This window comes from Malaya genurostris, chromosome 3 (genome assembly GCF_030247185.1).
Source record: "Malaya genurostris strain Urasoe2022 chromosome 3, Malgen_1.1, whole genome shotgun sequence".
NCBI lineage: Eukaryota > Metazoa > Arthropoda > Insecta > Diptera > Culicidae > Malaya > Malaya genurostris.
The window spans coordinates 124,382,412-124,409,450 of record NC_080572.1 but is presented as its reverse complement, the minus strand read 5'-3'; the positions used below and the strand labels follow the sequence as shown (position 1 = coordinate 124,409,450).

Below are 27,039 nucleotides of genomic sequence, written 5' to 3'. Positions count from 1 at the left end.
TCACAAAGGTGTCGTTTTCCATCATGGCAATGCTCAACATGTTTATCTTTAGTTACCCGTCAATATATCAAGGATTGATTTTTATCGGGCAGCGTATCTATCTGGCAGCGGTTCACAGAAAAAATATATTTCCATGTGTTTTGTTTATACATGCAAATAACTCTAGTTCAGGACTTAGGGGGGTGTTAACCCAATCGAATTCTGATGACTCATTTCGTATTCGGGGCAAATCGTGTTCCGAGGTCACCGTTCCATTGATCAGCCCCGCCTCAATGCAACGTTTGCATCAAATGGATTCAAACATTACATAAAGACCTTCGATCCCTTGCAAATGACAAGCAATTGACGTGACGTTTTGTAGATACGAATAACATTTTCCGATCTAGCCAATACTTAAGTTTGCATCAAATATCCTATTTCTCTTAAATCATATTCAAACAAACAAAGTATAATATCGCACCCATCTGAGTATTTTTGCTTTAGACGTTCTTACATAAAACACTAATAATGGGCACAAGAAAATTATATATACTCAAAGTTACTCTTACTCATGAAACGTATGTTGCTTTATACGTCGATTTCATTAAGGATAAGACGAAAAATTCATATATATGAATAATGCAAGGAATGATATAGACGGTTTTTATCAAAACAAGTGCACTAAAAATCTGAATAAATGAAAGGCATTTAAGACCATATTACGGGGCTTAAAAAATTTCAGGGGGGGGGTTAACTTGTGAGCACTTAGTTATCTCACCTCTTGACGACCGGGTTGTATTTTTAGTATTTTCAAGGTCAAATTTGACAGACAAAACAAGAACCGAAATTTGATTGGATTTTGCAAACAGACGTCATTCCCGTTTAGTTTTTTCGCAGCGAAAAAAAGAAAATAATTAGTCTTGGTTGTGAATTGACGTGAACATGTCCTTAACAATCTTTTAAATGTTAAACAGTATTCAATGCATTCTATCCGAATACAAATGTCCGCAGAAAATTGTTGTGAATAATTGTCAGTTCCGCACTCGAATGCCGAGCACGTTGTGCGAAACAATTCAATACGTATGCTGGCAGCGGAAGTGGGTCTGATTGAATACTCGCATCACTGAGCATTTATATACAAAAAAAAACTGTTTTAATCCACCTAGTGGTGTACTGATGTCTTTCTCATATCAATCATACTATCATATATAATATACTATCATATATAATACTGTGGTATTCTACAAAATAATTTTCTTCGGTTCTTAAAAGAATAACCGAAATCGGTTTGATTGACCGTCTACTGATAAAAACTATCAATTGGAAAAGATTTGAGGTCGATTCAGAATTTTTTTTAAGGTTTTTCCCAATTTTCAGTGATGGTATACAATTTTAACCCACTTTATCCTATATTTCCGGATCCGGAAGTCGGATCCGCATGAAATTCAGGAATTACGCATGGGACCACAGGACCTTTCATTTGAACCTAAGTTTGTGAAAATCGGTCACGCCATCTATGAGAAAAGTTAGAACATATTTTCTTTTTTTTGCACATTTTACCCCATAATTCCGGAGCCGGAAGTCGGATCCGAATAATATTCAGGAATTTTGTATGGGACCGCAAGACCTTTCATTTGAATCTAAGTTTGTGAAAATAGGTTCAGCCATCTCCGAGAAAAGTTAGTGCAAAAAAACGTTACATACACACATACGCACATACACACACACAGACATTTTGCGTACTCGACGAACTGAGTCGAATGGTATATGACACTCGGCCCTCCGGGCCTCGGTTCAAAAGTCGATTTTTACAGTGATTGCATAACCTTTCTATATGAGAAAGGCAAAACGTGGTTAAAGCGATCAACAATACGATTCATTCAGGTATTCTGGTACCCCGCATGGGTATCAGTTTTGTGCTAAGTGCACATGTTCTCCTCTTTTCACGTTCCGTCTTCGACTTATCTGTTCATTATCAGTTTATGTTGAAATGCAAACGCAAATATCGGAATAAAAAGTGCTCGCCAATAATATTGTGTACTTTTTAAATAACCTGATGGCGTTTTTTATAGCATTGGATATGAATTTGTTTATACGCTAATAATCGGCTGTTGAAACAGGATCGTAAAACTCAATGAAAGGAATGTAATACTAAGACTTGTACGATCATTGACAGTTATGGTGGTTTAGACAAAAACAAATATTTGTAAAACAAAATTGTTCAAATTTGGCATATTCCGCAAAGCATTTCGCTATGACTCTTTAGATACTACATCTACCCATTTTTAATTTTTATCTTTCTCTATAGCAAGGACTTAAAATTGCTGTAAATATCGACTTTTGCTTCAAGTCGACTCAGCTCGACAAGATCGAAGAGTGTCTGTTTGTTTGCTTTTGTTCTACGCAAAATTTTCTCGAAAAAGACTGAATTAGTTTTAAAAATATTAGGCTCACTTGAAAACTGCTACACACCCGATTTCTCTTTTGGTTTTGGTGTTTCTCTACGTTGCGCCTGGGAACAAATGCCCGCTTCGAAAACCGTTACCTCAGGATACGACACTGACCAAGAGATATTATATTTGTATGAACTAGTAGTAAATGTTAACCATGCAACGCGCAAAAATAAATTAATTGGTGTGAAGAAAAAGTTTGGCATTTCTCTCACATGCTTGTATGTACGAGTTTCGATGCGGACTCGCCTGAGAGCGCCATGCTTGCAGAAAAGTAGGTTGCTTACGATTTTTTCGTGAAATGTAATAGTAGGATATTTTGATAATACGATGTCTTTGATGCAACTCTACCGATCATTCGGCAAATGAAATTTTTACTGAACTGATAGCTGAATGTTCAGCAGTTTGAAAGTCAGTAAAACTCTATCGACATTTGTAAAAATAGAAAAGGGGCTATTGATTAGGGTGTTGTATACCTTCCGCTTTGAGAAAACTAGCCCATAGCTTTCGTTTAATCTAGGAGATGCAACAATAACTAGCCATACACACTTAAAACCGTTTAAATGCCAAATTGAATCGGCAACACAACATTTTACTGATCATTCAGTAATCCACATGCTTTTATCCGAAAATCGTTAAAGTGATATGTTGATATCTCGGTAAAGCGCGTTCTTTTGCCGAAGTTTGGTATAATATTATACTGAACTTGTCAGTAAACAATAAATATACCGAGATCAGCAGTTACAAACTAATAAGACCTGCATGCTAGGGAGAAATTACTGACTATAAGGAATCAGCTCCATTTTTATTACCTTCATAAAAATATTGTGAGAAAATATTCCAATCTGATTATTAATTATAGAGAAAAAAAAACTTTGTAGTTTGAGTTTTGTATGGGACTATAAGACCTGTCATTTGAATCTAAGTTGTGAAAATATGTGCACTAACATTTATCGGAGATGACTGAACCGATTTCAACAAACTTTGACTCGTTTGGAACCTATTATTGGTTCATTAAACAAGTTCGAAGTTCAAGTGGGTATCACTTACGGTTTCAGTGATATAATGGCATAAGTGACGTAAACGACAAAACTCATTACCGCAAAATTTTCTTGTATATTGGTTAGCCGATATCAATAATTTTAGGTTTGACGAGACTAAAATGGGGATGTGTTCTAGCACTTAAAGTTTTTATCCGTTTTTTATTCAAAAATACTTAAAGGAGTTTTACAAACTAAATTGCATTGATCCGATTCTTGCATACGACATTTAGACTTATCAAGTACTGAATACATATTGAACAAAACTAAACATATTTTTCCAGATGAGGCGTATTCTATTGAAAACATCAGCACTATCTCTGTTTGTGGCAACCGTTATTTGTAGTTCAGTTCTGGTGGCTGATTTCCGAATGACTAGAATGGTCGAGTTGAGTAGTCGAGCGCCATACTGCAAGGTCCATTCCGACCGGTAAGTAAACGCATCTGTTTTCCTTGGTGTGCACGTTGACAATGACTACGAAAATATACCTACATAAATATGCTCTTGTTCATTGGGTCATTGGGTTGGTGAACGTTACGAGCGAAAAAATACCCCTCGAGCGGAATGAAGAAAAAAGAAGTTGGTGGATTTATTATGTTTATGCTCGCCAGACAAGTAAAGTTTGTTGACCGGATTGTTGACCCGTTGATTCAATGTCTTACAAGCAGAATTTATTGAACAGAAACGGACATATAAATTCAAGTTGTTTTCTTCCTATATGCTCATCTGCACGCGTCTTTGTTGGTGGAAAGAGGCGACATCCAGAGGATGCTGTTGTCCTTTGATGCGGTGAAGGTCAGACAGGTGCCTCGTGAATCGGTGATTGCCCTGGAGGAAGTATGCAATGAAGCTAGCGGAATTTCGGGCGAACTGCAAGGCGGTCTTGGTTTTATTTATCCGGGCACCAAGTGGTGTGGACCAGGTAAGCAGAAATTGCAAAATTTCGGAATGTTAATAGGTAAGCTCGTTATTTTGTATGAGTACTCCATGGGAAGGTGTCGAAATCAATCCTTGAATTAGCTATCACATACTCTTGGCCATTTGAAGCTTCATGTGCAGTGTAGCAAAATACAAATTATTTTTTAATTGGGTTGTAATGATTCAAGCGGATTTTGAGGTACGAGCTCTCATCAAGATTGATCATAAAAACATTAAAAGCATGCATGCATTTAAGAAAAATCCTAACATTGTATTCACCTCACCTTCTTGGAAACTGTTTAATGTACGCTTTAATATATACTGTTCGGAGAGTATAAATAAGAAAATATAAATAAGTGCCATAAATTATTTGTCCAATATGTGAGCTTGTTACAGTTGCATATTCCTGAGATCTAGTGTGTAGTAAAAAACAATGTACTCACAATTTTTATTTTAAAGCTGTTTTGTTTAACAAATGGCAGTTTTCGACAAATGATCAAACTGAAAACGCCTGAGAGTTGAAAAAAAACATACTTCATCGAATATGGTAATATATCTGATTTGATGGTACAGTAGAAATATGCTTATGTTGAAATGTGCTTCCAATAATTTTCGTTTTTTTATGATTTCAAGTATCATGCCCTTAGCTCTGATTGTTGTAAACATAAAGGAACACTCGGTTACCAATTAACCTTATAACCGACATGAATTCCTCTGGGGGTCAACAATTTGTGAAGGATTCAATTGCTTGCCATCAAACTAATTGTTGATTATTAGTAAGAATCAGAGCTGTTTTAAAAATCTTTCAATACTGTAAAAAGTTTCGTCACAGGCGTAGCATGTCGTAACATGCTTCAAGTATAGGTTAAAAAATGGATTTCGTCGACAGTGTTCATTTGCAGATTGTGTGCATAGGCAAACTTTTGCATATATACTAATTTGAGTTGTCAATAGATATTCTAGATTGAAACAGTTACTAGCTTAGAGTGGTAGTTCCAAAAAAAGTCGGAGCACTGAATAATAGATCTTTTACCTAGAAGTAAGTCGTAGGTTGTAAGTTTAAGGGGCAAAAGGTTTGTACCCCCTAATTTATGCTAGGCACATAACCATCTTTACTTAAGTTTACGTTTCGTCTTAGACTCATCAGTGCGTAGCAGTTTATGTTGAACTGCTACCTCCGACCCGACGGTTCAATATAAACCGCTAGGCAGACGTACACTCTTCCCAGCCGCTACCTAATTTTGGGTCAAACCCAACCTCCTGCACCTCCTCAATTTTAGGTAAAAAGTGATAATCTAAAAATTTAGGTAAATGTAAGTTTAGGAAAAGTGTTATTTCATAATAAAGCACGCTACCCATTTGTTATGATCAAGTCAAAGTTTGAGTAGATAACAACCTAATTTTGGGTAGCTTATAGATGAGCTCGACAATGAGGGATTTCTCCTCAAAAAATAGATAAACATGATTTTCAGTGTAAAATTAATGCTATTCGCAACAACCGTCGGAAGCGCAGGCTCGGAACGTACGAGATTCATAACTTGTTTCGTATGAACGGTTTTTTTACGAGTTCAAATCTGTTTCATAAGATACATAATACTATCAGAAAACTGTGATTTGAATTTCATACGACGTTCTAGGAACAATTATAATGAGACAATGTAAAATTTACTGTCTATGGCACGAATGATTTCGAAAATCTTGTTTATGAAATGCGTGTAACTTAGAAATAAAATTTATATTACACACCAGTGAAAACTATAAAAACTAGACCGATGATGTTCATAACACATTTCGTATGAAGGATAATTATTCATCTCTTTTTTTCAAAGGAAATATATGTACGTATTACTTAAGACTAAGATTCAAATTTCATAGGAAGCCACAGTGAACATTATAAAAAGTGTTTTGTTAATTTTATTGTATGCGACTACCTTCAACTTGTTTACAAAATGCTTAAGATTTTGTTATGGATTTTTTACGACGCGCTAATGAACTTCATAAGCAATGCTTGCGTGAAAATACACATACATACAAACATGGCATGTGAAATGGAGTTACTTGCAGCTGCGTTGTTTGCTTTTGCAGGTAATTTGATTTTAATATTCCAAAATATAAATAATATTATCTCAATCGTGTATTAAATAGAGTGTGGATACAGTTGCGTTGATAACTTGGCCACGAGAACAAATTGAACGAGCGCATTCTCGCACCGAAGTAATTTGGAAATTCGATTATTCGTTTGAAGGGAATGAAATGGATAACTTTGCATCGTATTACACTTATAAATGCACAGGCCAGTTCGTGACTCACAGGGTAGAATTAGAAAACCAACTGCTAGAAATAGAAAAATTTATAGAACGCAACAGAAAAGTTCTTATAGTAGCTAGAAAATGGAGCTGGTGATTACGATGAACATTTTTTTTTATCAAAAACAGCGACTCAACGAACATGTAATATGATCATTGTTGGTATCGATTTCATTGATAGTCCACCATTTTTCATTATTAACATTAACAATGATTATTATTATAGATCTGAGCAAAACTTTAGTTTGATTGATCAATTTACTTGAAATACTTATATAATGTTACTTATTTTTATAGTTAAACTGAATCAAATGTCATTTTTGTGACAATTTATTTATTTTTTTTATATTTATTTAGACAAATATGACATATGGCTTTCATTAAAGATTATCTTGCAAAATGAGTCATACAACCTTATTCTTGTTTACGACCATTTTATTATGAACTTTTTAATGGATGAATATGTATTCACCCCTATTCTGTATTTCGAACGAATTTGAATATTTTGATCGCATGTTAAAATATGCATTCTGTATATTAATCGAGTGTGGCTGTTGTATGGAAAACACGAACTCGATCGAAGAACAGAATGCAAAATTTTGCCTCCGAACAAAATAATTCGATTCGATCAAAATACAGAATAGGGGGACGTTACTTTAGCTAAGTACAAACAATACAATACAATGGATACTCCAAGGCAAATGTTGTGATGCTTAGTGATTAATGAAGTCTACTAGTTTTCCTGTTGTGTTTATCCTAAGAAAATTTGGGTAACCGTCGAATATGTTGGCACAAAAATAACAAAAAGCAAAAATGGATAATTTAGCGCTATATTGGATACTAAATTCCTAAAACTTTCCAGCAAAAAAAGCGTTTTCTATAAGTTTGAAGCTCCTGTTTTTGTAGTAAAATTTTCACATAACCCAAATAATACTGAAGTTGAATAAACATTCATCTCCACTTTCGTTAAAAGATCTACTTCCGACTCACCAATACTGACTTTCAAACGTTGGGGTTAAAAGGACCTATACAATTTTCTTTAGAACATGATGTGCTAATGCCAGTTGAATTATTTTGTAACTATGGGAAATTCCAGCGATTGTTTTTCTTCAAATCTCATGAACTGGCTTGATAAAGTATTTGAGCAAGAAAGAAACATTCAAACTGCAAATGACATATTCATCAACATAATTTCATCGTCCCAAGTTTATGTTATTTTCATGAGAATTTTTAATTAATGTATATATATATATATATATATATATGTATATATATATATATATATATATATATATATATATATATATATATATATATATATATATATATATATATATATATATATATATATATATATATATATATATATATATATATATATATATATATATATATATATATATATATATATATATATATATATATATATATATATATATATATATATATATATATATATATATATATATATATATATATATACAGAGTCCGCCATCTAACTTTTTTTTAAACTAGCGGTTATTTCGACATTGGTAACCTTCATGTCACTTCTGATTTGACAGAAATTTAGTTTTATCCTTCCGCTGAACGAAAATGGTTGTGTATACACTTGAGGAACGCGTGAAAATAGTGCAGTTTTACTTTGAAAATCATGTTAATGTTGCGGAATGTGAGCCAAAAATCATCCTCTCAGATGAGGCACTTATTCATCTCGGCGGGTATGTTAATAAGCAAAATTGTCGAATCTGGGGGACGGAAAATCCGCACGTTATCATGGAGAAGCCGATGCATCCTCATAGAGTGACGGTTTGGTGCGGATTTTGGTCTGGCGGCATCATTGGGCCATTTTGCTTCGATAATGAGGCAGGAGCCGCCGCCACGGTCAATGGCAAGCGCAACCGCGCCATGATTAGCGATTGGTTCTTCCCGTTACTTTAAGAGGAAGACTTGGACACCATTTGGTTCCAACAAGACGGCGCTCCGTGCCACACAGCCAACGCTACGATCGATATTCTACGCACAGTCTTCGAAGATCGAATTATCAGTCGAAATTCTGATGTCGTTTGGCCGCCTCGGAGCTGTGATTTGACGCCGTTAGACTATTATCTTTGGGGGGCTGTCAAAGATAAGTTATGTGGACAAGCCAGAGACAATTCAAGCCTTGAAGGACAACATTCGTGCAGCCATAGCTGAAATAAAGCTGCATACAATCGAAAATGTATTAAAAAACTGAACCGACCGTATGAAGTACTGCAAGGCCAGTCGAGGCAGCCATTTGAATGAAATTATATTCCACAATTAACCGTGTCTAAGCAAGAAAGAAGCATTCAAACTGCAAACAACATATTCATCAACATAATTTCATTCGTCCCATTTAATGGTATTTCCTTAGAACTATATATATATATATATATATATATATATATATATATATATATATATATATATATATATATATATATATATATATATATATATATATATATATATATATATATATATATATATATATATATATATATATATATATATATATATATATATTATTAACTTAAATTTACAATGCAAAGCATGTAAAAATCCAAAGCATGATTATTTGAATTTGACATCGAAACTGGTGCAAATAATGTAATGATCGGTCACCGCCATTTTTTTTGCTTTTTTTTTTTCTAAGAGTGTAATTATGTTCCATCAACAATGGCAGTTTACATCGCTTTGTTATATCATTCTGATCGGGGATGGATCATAGTTTTAATTGCTTTTTATTGTACACCTGCAGGACACATAGCTGCCAACTACTCGGACGTCGGCCGGTACGCTGATGAGGATCGGTGCTGTCGCGAACATGACATGTGCCCTAATGTTCTACTACCAGGGGAGTGTCGTCGGAGCCTGTGCAACCGAGGTGCCTTCACGAGATCACACTGCGACTGTGATGCAAGATTTAGAAGATGTTTACAAAATCTCAACACCGGTCAGTATAGACCCCCACGATTGTTTATCGTTTCAATATCAATTGCCACTCAATGAAGTGCCGGTGCTTATGGGGACATACACTGTCATTCACGGAATGCTGCGGTAGTGGAATTGTATCTTTTGTTTGATTTATTTCTTTTCGCCTGCAAACATCCTTGAATTCGATTGCTGATTCGAGTGTATATTTCCACGTTCATTTAACGATTAGAAGAGACCATTTATCTACAAGTATATGCAGTTAGGCTTATGGTTGCGCACAAGATAAGTCTCCCGAGTTCCTTAGTATGTTAATGTACAGTTGTGAATGTAAAAAAATATTCTCAGCATTCCTCAGTTCAAGTTACAATGGCTCAATCCAAATCCCTTTATTTCACCGAGAAGCCCTTCATTTGAAGACGGCCAACGCGTCGTTTATATGTAATGCGTTTAAAATTGAATGTATTAGATTAGCCCCGTTTTGCTTTTGACCTTGTCATGTTTTTCGTTTCGTCATTACAGAAATCGCCAATACACTGGGTGCTGTATTTTTCAACGTGATACAGGTGACATGCTTCAGCGAGAGGCGCCCATGTTCAGTTTGGCAAAGGTGAGTATGAGGAGACTTTAAAAGCGTAAACAGTGCATAAATTTCAGGGTGGTATGATTTTGGATTGTAGTTCTTGAACAATTCGATAGTGTTGAAGATCTTACTCTGGTTCGTCGCAATAATGCAATGCTTATTATAGGCATTAATTCTTTAAGTAGTTCACTTTTGATATGAGAAACTGAAAATTTGTTTTTCTTATTTCAAAACAAACCTTGATCATTTGTACTGAAAACTGAAGCTGATAAGGTTAAGTTTGACAGACATTTTTATACGGTCTAATGGTCACTCGTGTACGCGTATCTCAACAAATTGGCTCAGTGCAAAAGAGGTTCAAAACTTTTCTATTACAGCGACCTAAAAACGATAGATGAATGCATTATTTTTTATAAACTTTGAGGCAAAATAGTCCTAATGAAATCAGGGAAACGAAGTGCAGTGCATTTCCAAACAGCATGATCAATATCTTAGTAACCATCTCCACAAGCACAAAGCTTAGTTTTTGCAAGCCCAATGCGATGGAAATGTGCACCCAACGAATAATGGTTGGACATTAACCCAGACATCACGCGAATTTAATCCTGACTTGAATCCAAAAAACCGTTCAAAACTTGATCGCTCTACCGAAAGAACTAGTTCTCCTGAAGCGCTCATTCGTTCTTCTGAATTTTTTTTCCATAAATACGTTTATTTCTTAAGGCAATTTACATAAGTTTTACTTCGCCGTAGCATCACTTTTACATAGAATTCTTATCCTAATATAATACTAATATAGTCACAACGATTTAAGTTTAATAAAACATATTCCTCTTATTTTTAAATATCATATTATTTGAACCAAACGATTAACTGCTATTAATTATAAAATAAGCTGAAATTTTAATACATTTTGTTGTTGATTTCATAACCTAAATTTATTAAAATTTTGCTATTGGATGAACTAATGGACGCAGTAGGAGCCAGAACTATGTCTCACAAGGGTCAATTATTAAATTGAACTTCAATTGCCTTTATGAAATGATAAAGAAGTTTCATGTAAGGAAGGTCATGACAAGCAAGAATGTCTCGATCTGGGACATTGGATGTTCAACCTTGGGTTCGCAAAGATTTTATTAGTTGAGATCTGAAATCACGATACTCCACGCATGTCCAAACGACATGATCAATATCGCGATAGCCTTCACCACAAACTTCTGAAAATTTGAAAGTTTCTGCAAAAACCGTACGAGAGCAAACAATTATATTTCGTTGATAACAAACTCTCTTAGGGGTGGGTAGGGTCTAACACTTTTGAAAAATCATTTATTTTTTCATTGTACTTTCTTATAGTAAAATATTCCAAGAATATTTTGTCAAATTTTCGAGCCCTTCGAAACAAAACTTTGGAAGTTATGGGTCTTTATCCTGTCTTATCCCATACTGCGAAGAAGCAAGAGCTCGGCGCACAGGGCCAATAGTTCTGCTTCGATTGACTTGAAAATTGGACAAAACATTTTTGAAATGTTACATTATAACAAAATACAAAGAAAAACTAGGAATTTTCGAAAGTGTTAGACTCTACGCGCCCTCTAGAAAAATAAATTGTTTCCTTTGATTTTATAGACAATAAATTTTAAAATGTGAAAGAAAAAGAACGCACAGCCCAAACAAATAAAGATACCGAATTTCAAGGATTGTTGAACGAAGACAATTCCCAAACTCAAAAACAAATGGCGGAGAAGTTAAACGTTAGTCGCCAAGTTATTTCTGATCATACTGGGGAAGATTGAGAATCCGAAAGTGGGAAAATGGGTTCCTCATGAGCGAGAACGTAGAAAAAGTGAAAAACGATGACTGATTGCTATTTTGTTTTCTCGTTCGACTCCGACGTTTTGTGCTGCTACTTTTGATAGATCTTGTTCAGTTTTTCGGCATTTGGGTTGCCTGTGGATAAGAATAAATTTTCCAAACATTATTTGACAGGCATTCTCAAACATGGGCTTTGGCGGGGTGTTTTGCATTCCATTGCAGCAGTTTATTAGAACAGTTTTGATGCTTGGAAATGCCAAAAAGGAAGATTCTTCAGACAAGATCATGTTTCTCCAATCATTTCGCTCAGATCACTCGATTTTCAACGAATTTTCTACTTGATATTGGCTTTCCAGAAATACGAGGTCTGTTTAAAAACTTCCCGGAATTTTTTAATTGCGCGCGTCTGGAGAGTCCGGTGGTCAAAATTTTTTTTTATTGTGTTGGTACATATGTCCCTAATGTATGGTGAAACTTTCAGCTGTATTCATTGTTTACATTCTGTCTTGTAGCGGCTGGTGTAGACGTGTTTTTTTGAGCTCGGCGATTTTTGTTAGTTTAAACAATGGAAGAATTGAAGAGTCAAAGAATTTGTATTAAATTTTGTGTGAAAAATGAAATAAAGTGTAACGAAGTGTGCGAAATGTTACAGAGAGCCTACGGTGATTCTGCTATGAAAAAAAAGTGTTTACAAGTGGTATAGGCGTTTCCAAGATGGCCGCGAAGACGGTGAAGACGACGAACGCTCCGGTCGACCCAGCACGTCAATAATCGATGAAAATGTGGGAAAAGTGGAAAAAATGATTATGGATGATCGCCGAATCACTATTAGAGAAGTTGCTGATGAAGTTGGCATATCAGTTGGCTCATGCCATCATATTTTTTCAAATGTTTTGGGCATGAAACGAGTGGCAGCAAAATTCGTTCCAAAACTGCTGAATTTTGATCAAAAAAACAAACGCATTACCATCGCTCAGGACTGCCCCAACCTCCTTATTCACCAGATATCGCTCCGTGTGATTTTTTCCTGTTCCCAAAGTTGAAGAGACCCATGAAAGGACAGCGTTTTTCATCGATTGAAGAGATAAAGTCAGAATCGCTGAGAGTGCTACAGAGCATTACAAAAAGTGACTATCAGGGGTGTTTCGAAGACTGGAAAAAACGCTGGCATAAGTGTATTATATCTAGGGGGGATTACTTTGAAGGGGACCATATAGATGTAGACGAATAAATAAATATTTTTTTAGAAAAATGAGAATTCCGGGTACTTTTTGAACAGACCTCGTACTTCAAAATTTCGCTTTTTGCAACGAATCGTTCTATCGACATCTTTACCTTGAATTCGGCAGTACCTTCACACACACTTAAATTTTATTGCTGAATCTCGGCAAAAAATGCTGAAATTTGCACAGCCAAATGCTCGGTAATCGTTTCGGCAGATGTAAAATTACTGAGAGTCTCGGCAGTGCCAAATTTGTTAGCTGTCAATTATTTCCGAGCTTGTCAGTAGCAATTTTGCTGATAGCTCGGCAAAAGCGATAAGGATTGAATCGTGAATTGCCGAGTCATCAGTAATTGTACATACAAAGGAACATGTTCTCTTTATTATTGAATGAAATAAATATCACCAAAGCTAAAGTTGGGAAGAGCGTGTATTTTATTAATGTTCATCTTAATTCAGCATACCAAAAAACATGACGGCTAAAGACCATTATTTCATTGGGTCAGAAAACATATAAATTGAATGCAGGCACTATCATTCAATTTATATGTTTTCTGACTCCAAACTCCACGAACAGCTGCGACGTGGTGCTTTGTGAAACCGACAAGAGACATTAGATGACAAATGTCTTACCGAGTTTCAGTAAAAGCTAAAACACTGTTCGAAATCTCGGCAAACGGATTTGCTGATCTCGGTATATTTGTTGTTTGCTGACAAGTTCAGCATAATATTATGCCAAAAAAGGCGCTTTACCGAGATATCAGAATATTACTTCGACGAATTTCGGAAAAGAGCATGAGGGCTACTGAAAAATCAGTAAAATGTCGAGTTGCCGATGTAGTTCGGCATTTCAATATACCGAGCTCGAGAATCTATTCTACAGGGTCCGGCACTCGAAGTGTAACCAATTAAAAAGGCCATAAATTCAGTTTGGAAAATTACTTTTACTTAATTCAAAGTACAAAATGTGTAAAATGATACAAAATTCAGAATCAATTCACTTTTGCTCGATATGACCACCTTTTGCCTTGACTATGGCCTTGAGACGGTCAAAAAACGAATCGCAAGCTGCCCGAATGTGACTTGCAGGTGTATTTTGGCCCACTCGCGGACAATAACTTTTTTCAGCGCCTCGAGACTGGTGTATCTTTTAGTTCGGACTTTGCTCTCCAAAATGGCCCAAAGAGAATAATCCATTGGATTCGCATCTGGTGAATTCGAGAGCCATTGTGTGGACGTGATGAAGTTCGGAACGTTGTTTTTCAGCCATTCTTGGTTCACTCGAGCTTTGTGAGACGGTGCCGAGTCCTGCTGAAACGTCCATGGTCTGCCACCGAAATGTTTGTATGCCCACGGCTTCAAAGCAACCTCCAGAATACCCGATAATATGTCGCATTTACTTTGACGCCAGGCTCGATGAAAACGATTGGAGAGCGCCCATCTGCGGTTACAGCGGCCCAAACCATTATCTGTTGCGGGTGCTGCCTCCTGGTGGCCAATCGATGACTCAAATACTCGTATGAACGGTCGGTCAAGTAAACCCTATCGTTTTGAGAGTTTACGAATTGCTCAATTGGAAAAATTTTCTCGTCAGAAAATACAATGTTCGGAAATTGACCGCTTTCGGCCAAACGAAGCAACTCCTTCGCTCTCTCAAGTCAAGATTTTTTTTTCGCGTTCACTTTTGGCAAAATGCTTTCTTGCGCTTGTAAACAATACAACTCCGAACTGTCATTTAGCAAATTTCTAGAGAGCTGATGCCCGTGCGTCAGCTGCGCGAGCGGTCTGAAGTTGGTTACACTTCGAGTGCCGGACCCTGTAAGTGTGTAGAATTCGGCTGGGTCATTTGGAAACACTGCAAACATTCTTTTGTTATATTTTGAAATATTATTTGCGCTCTTGCGATTAGGAAAATTATTGACATTATCGACTGTTTTTATAGCTTTTCACTAAGTTGCTTGTGAACTAGTTTTGACTAGTTTATGTATTTCGCAGCAACTGCTATCGTCAATTTGCACCCTTTTAGGTGCAAACATGAACTCGCTATTATATTTAAAAAACTTCTCAAAGGCCGTGAACTAGTTGAACTTTTAGTTAAAATTTGACAGTCGAATTTTTTTTGTCGATTAGTTAAATTCAATTAAAACTGAGGCCCGTTTTCAAAGATAGAAAGTTATTTAGGTTTATTTTGCACTGCGAAAATATATTGATATTAAGTGATATAAAATTTCAATACGGAAATCGCAAGAAGAACTTCGAAAAAATACTTACTTTGTTTGACAATGTATTGCAACTTTTTATTAGGTTATTTTTTTTGAAAGTATAAAAAGAAATTACACAGAAGAAATTTTCACTAATGATTCGAAATTAGAATTCAAATTCTGGGTAATCTGAGTAGATCTAGAGCACTTAGATGCATCCAATTTATATTCAAATCCAATTTGTTTGAAATTCGCAGAAATCTGCAGGTTTCACAACATACATTGATAGGCTGAGCACAATAAAATCGTCAATTAGTCATCCTTAACCAAACAACAAATTAATACATATTGGTCCATATCCATACATCCTAAATAAAAACTAGCAAGAACCACCCTAACAATCTGAAGGTGCAGATGAGCGTAAATGACCGCGTCGTTTGTCGACGGAATAAGTTTGAATAGTTCGGTTAGCCATTACTAGATACGTCTGTCATGCACTTCTGCATCTACCCTGCTTCGACAATTCTGATCATTATATCTCTTGACAATCGTCTCCACTCTGGCTTTGGATAATTATCTAAAATAAGTTGCGTGTGAAGTTCATGGACTCTTAACGGACACCTTTACTAATGTAACAATCTTTAACGCTGATGCGTTACCTTGCTATTCGCTGCATGATAAACACTTCGTCAGTGCATATTTTGGTGGAAAAATGAAGTCGAAAAATCCAAAAACCGTTAATCAAAGTGACTGCCGGTCAGTCAGCGAGTGAACTGGTGATCATTGTCATTGAGCAGAAGGGCATGGGAGCGACGAACATTGCAGATTGTGTTGTCTTATCGGAGATCGTTTGCAGGTCGTAAAACATGAGGATGCCCTTGCACGGCACATTTAGAACACTAAATCAAAACGTAATTTGTTGTTCGACTCTTTAGAGTCACAGTTGTGCAAATGCTTGCTTTTTTTGGCAAACCAGTTAAAAATTTAGGGTTGTTATTTGAATCATACATATGTGAAGAAAGTGGTTAAAAGCATATTTTTCTTATGAAAAAAGAAACTGTAAGATTTCTAGACGTATTGGTATGTTTGTTTCGAAAGTGATTTAGTAAATTAATGGAAAGAATTATTGTTTTTGTGGTTACGATTTAAAACATATTTAAAAAATCGACCTTATTCTCGTTTTATTTTCCATTTGCTAAAGGGCATAGCTAGCAAATTAGAGCAATACTGCAATATGTTTCATAAATTATCAAAACTGCAAAATTAAAGGAAAAAAATTGTCGTTATAAAAAAATACTTATTCAAATACTTATTCAACTGTTGGCAATACTATCTCAGAAGAGCAAAAAGCATCAATGTCAAGTGTGATAGCAAACCGTTCAGTAGTTTCGGAGTTATGCCGTTACATCCCCCTTTTTAAAGGAACTTGCTACATCCTCCCCCATATATATCATATCTAAGTTATGGAAAATGTTTGCATGATCTTAAAAAAAATTCGATTCTTGTCAAATTTTATAAATTTTTTCATAGCCTGTTAATGATACTTGCTACGCTTCCTCCCCAATAAAAATATTTTTATGACTATTTCTGAAGAGAAAGAAATAATTGTGAAAAATTTTATATCAATTCGTGTAATAGTTCCGGAGCTATGCCGCTCCAAACAACATTAATTTCTAAGTTGTGCAAAAAGTGTCGTCAAATTAGATAAATTTTTTTATGACCACTTTTGTTGAGGACACTTGCTACGCTTCCTCCCCCATGGAAATATTCTTATAACCATCTCTGAATAGCAAGATGCACATGTGCCAGGTTTGACAGGAATCCGTTAAGTAGTTTCGAAGTTATGTCATTACAAACATTACACCCCCCTTTTAAAATGCACTTGCTACATCCATCCCCTATAAAATCATATCTACGGTATGCAAAAAGTTTCTAAGATCTTCAAAAATATCGATTTTAGTCAAGTTATATGTAATTTTTCATGACCCCTCCTTGTCAAGTTATATGAATTTTTCCTGACCCCCCCTTGTTTATCACACTTGCTGAATTTTTTATATCACCAGTAGTTAAGACACAATTCCACCAGTCGCTGGATTTAATAAAGTTTATAATATGTATGAAAACTGAATGTGTAAACAGTATAAATCAAACCAATCGATGAAAGTATTCGATTTCAGGAAGGGCCTGGGTCCCTTGGGACCCCCTCTGGGTACGTGCCTGGTATTCTTGTATCAGTTTGTCCGGAAAGTAGTAGTCGTCCATGAAAAGTTTTAGGCCCAGTTTAGTAGAACTATAACGTTTCTAGCGTCGTCACAGTGAATTAATGTTTTAACAAAAAAAAAACTATCACTTTATAGATACGGGACTAGAAGGCGGATGAAATAGAATTCGAACGTGTGAATGAAATGAGATTGGAATCTTGGGTACGGGTGATGTATGAGTCCATGTCTTTCATGAAGCTCACCTGGTTTCGATTCCTAAGTCCGAACATAGGGCCAGAGTGTCTTTGGTCCGAAGACACGAGCGATCTTAAGGCTCAAACCTCTATAATCGGAACAATAGGAAAAAGAGATTGAAACCTGTTAAATCGGAAGTCATTTCATTTGAATCCAAAGTGGACCGAGCGTTGTCATGATAGAATTCTGATAGTATTCACTTTGTCTAATACAGATACATTTTTAATTTTACTCTATAATCATCCATTTTGAAAATCATAAACTATATTAAACATTTTCTTTCCAAAGAACAAACTGAAATAATTTATTTTTGGAACAAAATAGTCTACCTTAGATGGCAGACACGACCCCAATTCACTGCTAACCATGAATCATTCGAATGTAATTGAAGCATCTAATACATGATTTACTAAATTTCAGCAACGAGATCGTAAGCTCACCGGACTTATGTCCATTGCAGTATTATACATCGAACCAGTACGTGTTACCTTACATCCGCCCAAAATTTTACTACCCCGAAAACTCAATCAAACGGTCCTTCGATAAAAGCATTTATGGTAACGACAACAGACAGCAACTGAAACAGGAGTCACTGAACTTAATATCGAGAAATTTGGTAAAAGATATGTTTATTCGGCCATTGAATGGGTTTCTGAAGTACTACATAACAGCAAAATCTATTGTCTATGGTTAGATTTAAGTAGCATCATACGAACAAATGCTTGATAATGTGAATTCAGTATTCGAAAACTCCGACACAGGTCGATTTTTCAGAGATGATAGCTTTATTAGCCTTAGACTGAATACATACAATACTAAGTTTTAAATGTTTTGAATTGCAGACTAATTTTGATCTAAGCATAGACTTTGAAATATTCGATATTTCAAAGCATTTCGGTAGAAGAGGCGACGTTGGTTCTATAATTTTGAAACTCTGCAAGTGAGCTAGTTCTTTCCTCTACTTATTTCATCTAGTCTTTGAATTTTAACTTTAATTGGAAAATCATTTCCCTCTCAGAGTTCTGTATATACTGTATACCCATATAAAATAAAAAATCAGTATTTTCAGTTCCAACCCACTTATTTTACACCCTGTTTGTAAGTAAATACTCCAAATACTAGTCGTACGTGAATATTTCTCTTCAAACCTGTACACTTTGCTAGTGAAGTAAACATATTTTGTTAAATTGAAGTAAGATTCCAAATTCAACATAATCGTAATTTGTAAGTTTTAGTGGCTTATAATCAATGCCGACAGGAGGAGAAGTACTACATTTTGAACCAAATTAGTCCGATATGTCCACTATACTGAATTCTCCAATTCAGCTTAGATTGCAATACCTGACATATTAATGGTGAGTTATTGTTGTATGGTTGCTTGGTGGAGGGTCTACTTGGACAGGATTTTTCTAACTCATACTATCTAATGATTGTAAGGTATTAGAAAACCTTTGATCAGGTATAGTGTGTCTTTAATATCTTCGTTTAACTGATCGTACTTTGTTTCTTGGTTCTATTCAATTATTCTGCACATATTGTCAAAAACCTCTACAATTATCATACTTACGTCATTTTGATTCGGTGTGTATTGCGCTTCTGATTTTGTTAATGTCAATTCTTTGACATTGTAAGGAAACTAATTGTATAACTTTTCTTATTAGGGTTGGCTTCAACGAGTCTGAGATAACCGAACTGTGTTCCCGATGGAAATACCGCCCAAGCGAGAAGTACATTCCAATTATGCAGCAAAAATCTCACAACGGATAAATTGATTACTAATATTACAAATCAAATTACAAATCTCAATGTATACATTTTGTACAATTCAAAAATACATTTGTTTCCCGTTGTTTTTTTTTTCTTTTGTCATATATAGTGAACTATTGAGAAAGAATCGGTCAAAACAATGGAAGAGAATGTTCCCATTAACGCGGTTTTTTGGGAGTTCCGTTTATGTGTAATGAAAATAGCATAACATTCATTTTGTTAAAAACAAAGTGTTAAAATTTACTAAGCCAAGTAAAATCTTGGTAATACATCCACTGTTCGAAATCTCGGCAAACGCTGTTTTCGGGATAAAGGTCTGCAGCTCAGCCATAGCCGAAGCAGATAAAAAGTCGGGTGGGCATAGTGCGGATAAACCTTAATTGTTATTTACTGTCTAATTAAGTCGCAAATTAGTGTGCGAAGTTTCGGCGAAAAAGATCGAGTATCGGATTTAAAAGTGTAGATCTAACATATTTCTATAAATTGAAATTTCTACTGCTAACTAGGATACAACACGTCGAAATCGACATAATAGTGCGATCCGTAAAATATGGAATTACTATTATGTTACTGTGTCTATTTACTTCGGTTTTAATATTAAATTTGAGTGGTTAATGCACGGTTAGATTATAAGCATAATTTGACTAACCCATATTGGGATTTCAGATTTCAAGCTTTAGTTTGTTCACATTCTGTCTTTGATTACCTTAAAATAAAATCAGCATAGAAACCACATCAGAAAAAGATACCTAAGTTTTTATATGATGTCCAAATATGTTTTGAATAAACTGAAAAATGAAAAATTTTATAGGTAAGATTTTATTTAAAGCACGGTTTTTTTTTCTAAGTGTGTTTATAAACTTTAAAAAATCATTATGGCTTACATTAGTGGGGTAAACTGTATAGCAACCAGACCGCGCCACCGTTTACAGTTTAGTTACATCATCGATTTGTAACGTATTGATTAAAAGTGTACTGGTATAACAGTCAGCTCAAGGGGGCTTTTTACTGCTCCAATAAATGGATATAAATTTTGTTGTAAATTATTTTAATTCTTTAGTTTTTGGATTCTTCAAAAGAGCCCTGAAGACTGAGTAACTTCTACTCAGTTTTTAAATTGACAACAAGTTTTACTCACAGTGTTTTAAAAACGTTGTGTGAAAATTTGTCGGAGGCGGAACCAGATTATAAAAGCACATTATCGAAATCCTTACTATACACCTCAAAGCAATTCGCGCAGGTTGAAGACGGTAAGAAAGTGTTCAGTCATATAGCAAGTATTTTATTTATTTTTCTATATAAGAATCCTACGAATGCTGTACAAAATGCCAGTACGTGGGCAACGTAGGAAGGCAGACGGATCCTTTCCAATGACCGATGAACAGGTAGCGGCTCCCTTCATTCGTTGGATGGAAGTGAGTCAGAATTTGTTTAAAGCAAAGAATTCCTTATTCAATTCGAATTATGTTGAGTAATATTCACTCACTCGAGCTAATTTTCCGATTTGTAGCACTGAGTAAATGTTACTCAGAATTTGACAAATACCATATTTACTCAAAAGTGAGTAAACAAACTTTACTCACTATAGAGTAGTTCCACTTTTAACAAAAGTGAGTGAAATTGTACACGCTTATATGTGGGTACACAGTGAGTGAATCAAAAGTACTCATTTTCGAAAACTTTGACCAGCTGTCAAAAAATGAGTAAAATATAAAACTTTCACTGAGTAGAATTAGCTTCATCCGACATTTTCATGTTTGAAATTTTGATGATTTAAAGTTGCTCAAAATGGAAAAAATCAGAGATCTAGTGGACAGTGAGTCGTATCAGGCTCTAGTTGGTAAGTACAAAGTTTACATTATACAGTGCATTTCTATATTGTGAAATAAAAATCAGTTTTTCAATGCCCTATGCGTGATTGCTCGGAAATGATGCCGAGGGATGATAAAATGTTCCGGATCCATACGTCATCAAAGCACAGAATCAAAACCAGTGCAAAAAATATAATATCTTGGGCTATGGATACAAAAGAACATAATTCTATAAAGCATTTTGTGTTTTGAAAACGATCATCTGTTTTATGATTCCGAATTTGATTTTTCCTATTTTTATGTTTGATTATTTCAGTCTGCTTCCTTCTGGACCCCACTCTGGATATATATCGAGTGCGTAACATTATTAAAAGTGCACCCCCAGAGTTGAAAAAATTCCGCCGTATAGCGTGACATGAGAATACAGAAGATTCGATACCGAACTCAATATTGGAAAAAGATGGTACGAAATTATTTGTTATATAACTTTTGTAATTGAGAAATCGCAAATAGTCGGTTTAAAAATAATGTAACAGATCGGCTGAAAAGTTCGTATCGTTTCTACGAGAGGGCGCCACTAGAATTAAATCCATACCATTTCTAGTTAGTACCAACCTTCAAAAGATACATGTATAAATTTGACAGCTGTCTGATTATAAGTTTGTGAGATATTGCATTTTGAGTGAAGCTACTTTTGTTATTGTGATAAAAATGGAAAAAAGGAATTTCGTGTGTTGATGAAACACTACTTTTTGATGAAAAAAAGTGCCGCCGATACCAAAAAATGGCTTGATGAGTGTTATCCAGACTCTACACCGGGCGAAGCAACAATTCGTAAGTGGTTTGCAAAATTTCGTACTGGTCATATGAGCACCGAAGACGATGAACGCAGTGGACGTCCAAAAGAGGCTGTTACCGATGAAATCGTGAAAAAATCCACAAAATCATTTTCAATGACCGTAAAGTGAAGTTGATCGAGATAGCTGACACCCTAAAGATATCAAAGGAACGTGTTGGACATATTATTCACGAATATTTGGATATGAGAAAGCTTTGTGCAAAATGGGTGCCGCGTGAGCTCACAATCGATCAAAAACAACAACGAATTGATGATTCTGAGCAGTGTTTGGAGCTGTTATATCGAAATAAAACCGATTTTTTTCGTCGATATATAGCAATGGATGAAACATGGCTCCATCACTTCACTCCGGAGTCCAATCGACAATCAGCTCAGTGGACTGCACGCGATGAACCGAACCCAAAGCGTGGAAAGACTCAACAATCGGCCGGTAAGGTTATGGCGTCTGTATTTTGGGATTCGCATGGTATAATTTTCATCGACTACCTTGAAAAGGGAAAAACCATCAACAGTGACTATTATATAGCGTTATTAGAGCGTTTGAAGGACGAAATTTAAAAAAACGGCCTCATTTGAAGAAGAAAAAAGTTTTGTTTCATCAAGACAATGCACCGTGTCACAAGTCGATGAAAACCATGCTAAAATTGAACGAATTGGGCTTCGAATTGCTCCCTCATCCACCGTATTCTCCAGATTTGGCCCCCAGTGACTTTTTCCTGTTCTCAGACCTCAAGAGAATGCTCGCTGGTAAAAAATTTAGAAGCAATGAAGAGGTAATCGCTGAAACTGAGGTCTATTTTGAGGCAAAGGACAAATCGTACTACAAAAAAATTGTATCGAAAAGTTGGAAGATCGCTATAATCGCTGTATCGCCTCTGATGGCAATTATGTTGAATAATAAAAACGAATTTTGGCCAAAAAATGTGTGTTTCTATTAAACGATACGAACTTTTCAGCCGAACTGTTATAGTCTAATTCTTATATATAATATTATAAGCTATATGTCGTCATACTCAAATTTTATCAGTGTTATTTAATCCATTTCGTCTTTAACTAGATATACTCACAGTAATTATTGAAAAAAATGTAAACTAATTTTAATTTCTTCTACACAGTGCTTCTGCGAGGATTTCTCTGTATTTTTGCAAGTTTGTCTAAAAAAGGGATCAACAAATCCGGATCGGAGACTTGGAATTTTCCAGAGAAGCTACTATTTTCTCCGGTTATACAGTGGACTCAGGTATTAAGACGAAATTCTCAATCCACTAGGCTCTATTCAATCAATTACATGATTTTTCAGAACCTGACTGATTACTTGGTATCTGCAAATAGAGTACCGCATCTAGTTTGTGATGCGTCTTCGGCATTCAAATTCCAACACGAGTGAAAATGCTTCACGATGTTATATCCATTGTAATTTACAAAACGAAAAAACATACAGCTCTCAAAACGGTGAATAAAATTGCCGGAGTGCTTGAGGAGTCATTAAAAGCTCTACTTATGAGAAAACTGAAATTATTTCATAAAACTGAACAATTTGAAGACAATACTGCGTCTGAAATTAAATGAAAATTTGTAAAACTATGAATTTTCTGTTTAGTTGTTGAGAAATCATAGAAACGTAAAATCTATCCATATTCAATGAAAAATGAGTAATTTCCACTCGCTTACAAGTATCAACAAAAACGAGTAATTTCTACTCAAATTTTGCGAAAAACGTATTTACCCAAAATTGCGTGATACCTATTCTACTCAATTTTGGGTAGGCATTAGGGTGGGACAAGGTTGTATGGGAAAAGATGAAAATGTTTATTTTCTCGCTCCACCAAACTTTTAGTTTTCCTTTTGGGTCCCTAAAGCACCATGCAAAATTTTAGCCCGATTGGAGAAACTATATTTTCGCGCCCACGGTTTAAAGTTTGTATGGGATTTAGTATGGAGAAATTCACTTTTAACAAAAAAATCGGCTGGAGATGAACCTATGAACTCTAAAAATCAGCGCATATGATATTTTCGTAGGAAATTTAACAAGGAAGATATCTTTAGAAGACCGCAAAACAATCCGACATTTGTATAAAAAGTTATTAAAGAAAAACCGACACAAGGTCTGAACAATGGCTCATTCCTTAATATATCTAGCACCACTGTTGCTAGTGAAAGTAACATGATGTGACTTCCCTTTAATATGCTATAACGGTTTATCCGTTTGTTCACGATAGTTACTCAGCAGAGTATAAAGATTATTTTTAAGTGACAAACCATGCTCCAAACCCTACAGTAAAGACACAAAACGTCATGTAAATTGTGTTTTTGTTTGCATAAAATAGTACCATCTATATCTTCTAAACTATAAGAGATAGAGAGTTTATACATTCCGCAAAGTTTTTGGATTTGAGTTTATCTAAAATATTGTAGAAGGTTCCAAATACCTATTTCTTCAAATTATAAAGCTAGACTTTTTGTGTCTTTACAGTGAGTTTTGGAACATGACTTGTCACTTAAAAGTAGTCCTCATACTCAGCTGAGAAACTTTGGTGAAGACATCAAACAACTAAAATCAACCGTTATAGCATAATAAAAGAAAGCACAATCATATTACCACCACTAGCAGCAGTGGTGCTAGATATATTAGGGAGTGAGCCATTGTTCGGACCTTGTGTCGGTTTTCCTTTAATAACTTTTTCTACAAATGTCGTATTGTTTTGCTGTCTTCTAATGTTTTCTTCCTCGATAAATTTCCTACGAAAATATCATATGCGCTGGTTTTTAAAATTCATAGGTTGATGTCCAGCCGATTTTTTTGTTAAAAATGAATTTCTCCATACTAAATCCCATACAAAGTTTGAACCGTGGGCGCGAAAATATAGTTTCTCCGATCGAGCTAAAATTTTGCATGATGCTTATGGGACCCAAAAGGAACACGAAAAGTTTGGTGGAGTTGATATCAATTTTTTGTCCCACCCTACTAGGCATAGTTTTTGCGAAATTGGGTAGCTTTTGACTCAATTTTGGGTAGCCACAAATAAGCGTGTACATTGAACGGGTGTGTACCAGCGCTGCCAACTATACCGATTTTTGGACTCGATACAGGAATACAGATATGCTCTCTCAAAATACCGATATTCCAATTTTCATACAGATAAACACCAATTTTCAAATTTTTTGCATTGGATTCCATAGGGGTAAATCAGGTCGAGCGACCTTTTTTTTGGTCGCAAAATCTGTTTCCGCACTAAACCGATGTTTGATTTTTCGAGAAAGATATTGTACAGATAGATTTTTCCGCCAAATACAGATTTTTGGAAAAAAACAGTTGACAGCACTAGTCTGTACCCTCAGCTTGTTAACATCGCGTTGTAGTCTTTTGTTTTGTTATAAAGTTTTTCCTTTCTTTCAAGCTGAGGTTTGTGTGTGTCCGTTACCAGGGGGCTCCGCTCTTTAGTGTGGAGGAGTGTGGAAGGCCATAAAAAAAAGTTGACGCACAGGTCTAATAGTAATTGTACATTTTTTGCGAATTCAACGGCATGTCTGAAAGTATCTTTTCTAGCTCTTTCAGTTATGCTTTAGGGGAGAAAACATAATGCAACTGCAAGAATAAGGTTATACGGATCGAAATTTTGCTTTTGCCAAATGATATCATTATTACGCCTTTATTTAGATCGATTCTGAATTTTATGTATTGAGTATGAGTTTCTCTAGCGGTGAGTAGCTAAAACTCATAGTACCATTCAGAAACGAACGAATGAATATCTAGATAAAATTTCGTTGTCATTTAGGCGCTTGAATCAAATAACTACAGTTTGTACAGATGAGAATACTATTTTGTTAGTTTATGCAACTTTTATTAGGGGCTGTCCATAAAAGACATCACGTCGCAAGGGGGAGGGGGGTGTTTTATAAAACGTGACCTTTTGTGACAGAGGGAATGAGCGGAGGTTTTTGGAATGTGACGTCCAATATATTTAATGAGTGCATTTTTGAAATACCTAATTATATTACTGCTTTGCCCTTTTTCTTGAAAAAATCTCCACAATAAACGTTTACATTCTACAGGAAAACGTGTATTTGTTGATGTAAAAGCTTCTTCTTGTAAATTCGGAAATGAATGATGCAGGAAATCATTTCTGTTGTGATCAGCAAAAGTGCACGGAGGAGCGAGTAAATTAGCGAAATCAATAAATTTTGCCTAATATGAGTAAAAAAGAAAAAGATGCCTTCAACCGGTTTAACTTAAGTAATGCACTGACAATTTTTTCAGTAATTTGATTCTCTAGCATTGATAATAGTATATCATAAGAATTTCTCTTATCTGATTCTGATGAAATTTATTCAATTGTACTCCATTTGAAAAAGGGCGGGAGATCAACGATTTCAGACGTAGATCATGTCATGTCTTATCTTGATCATATGTGTTTTTCCTCCACCAACATCAAAGCTTATCGAATCATCCAATGATTGAACTTACATAAATCAAGAATCATTTTAGCTCAAAATCACTACCCATTGTGTGACAGAAGATCAGTACCGATATTGATCGATGTGATTTAAAATTAACTGATCAACTGATCTTGAAAAGATTCATCGGCAGTGATCTCGTTTTGATGAGGTTTTGGTCGTTATTTACTCAGTCCTGTACGCTACACTAAGGAAATATTATTCTTTACCTAAAACAATAATATATC

At 35.3% G+C, this 27,039-nt stretch overlaps 1 protein-coding gene across 5 annotated transcripts in view; it reads left to right on the top strand.

The window, feature by feature from the left end:
- LOC131435310 (acidic phospholipase A2 PA4) overlaps positions 1-23,941 on the top strand; it is a 42,665-nt gene extending 18,724 nt beyond the window's left edge. For 2 of the 5 annotated variants that reach the window (XM_058603024.1, XM_058603023.1), the window contains 6 exons: positions 3,754-3,899; positions 4,223-4,392; positions 9,474-9,668; positions 10,169-10,256; positions 18,341-19,275; positions 19,582-19,769. In XM_058603024.1, the coding sequence (XP_058459007.1) occupies positions 3,754-3,899; positions 4,223-4,392; positions 9,474-9,668; positions 10,169-10,256; positions 18,341-18,614 (873 nt within the window). In that variant the 3' untranslated portion in view covers positions 18,615-19,275; positions 19,582-19,769. Of the gene's footprint in view, positions 1-3,753; positions 3,900-4,222; positions 4,393-9,473; positions 9,669-10,168; positions 10,257-18,340; positions 19,276-19,581; positions 19,770-23,472 lie in introns of those variants that run through there. The other 3 variants (XM_058603026.1, XM_058603027.1, XM_058603025.1) reach the window with 3 other exon arrangements.
- Positions 23,942-27,039: the final 3,098 nt, after the last annotated feature.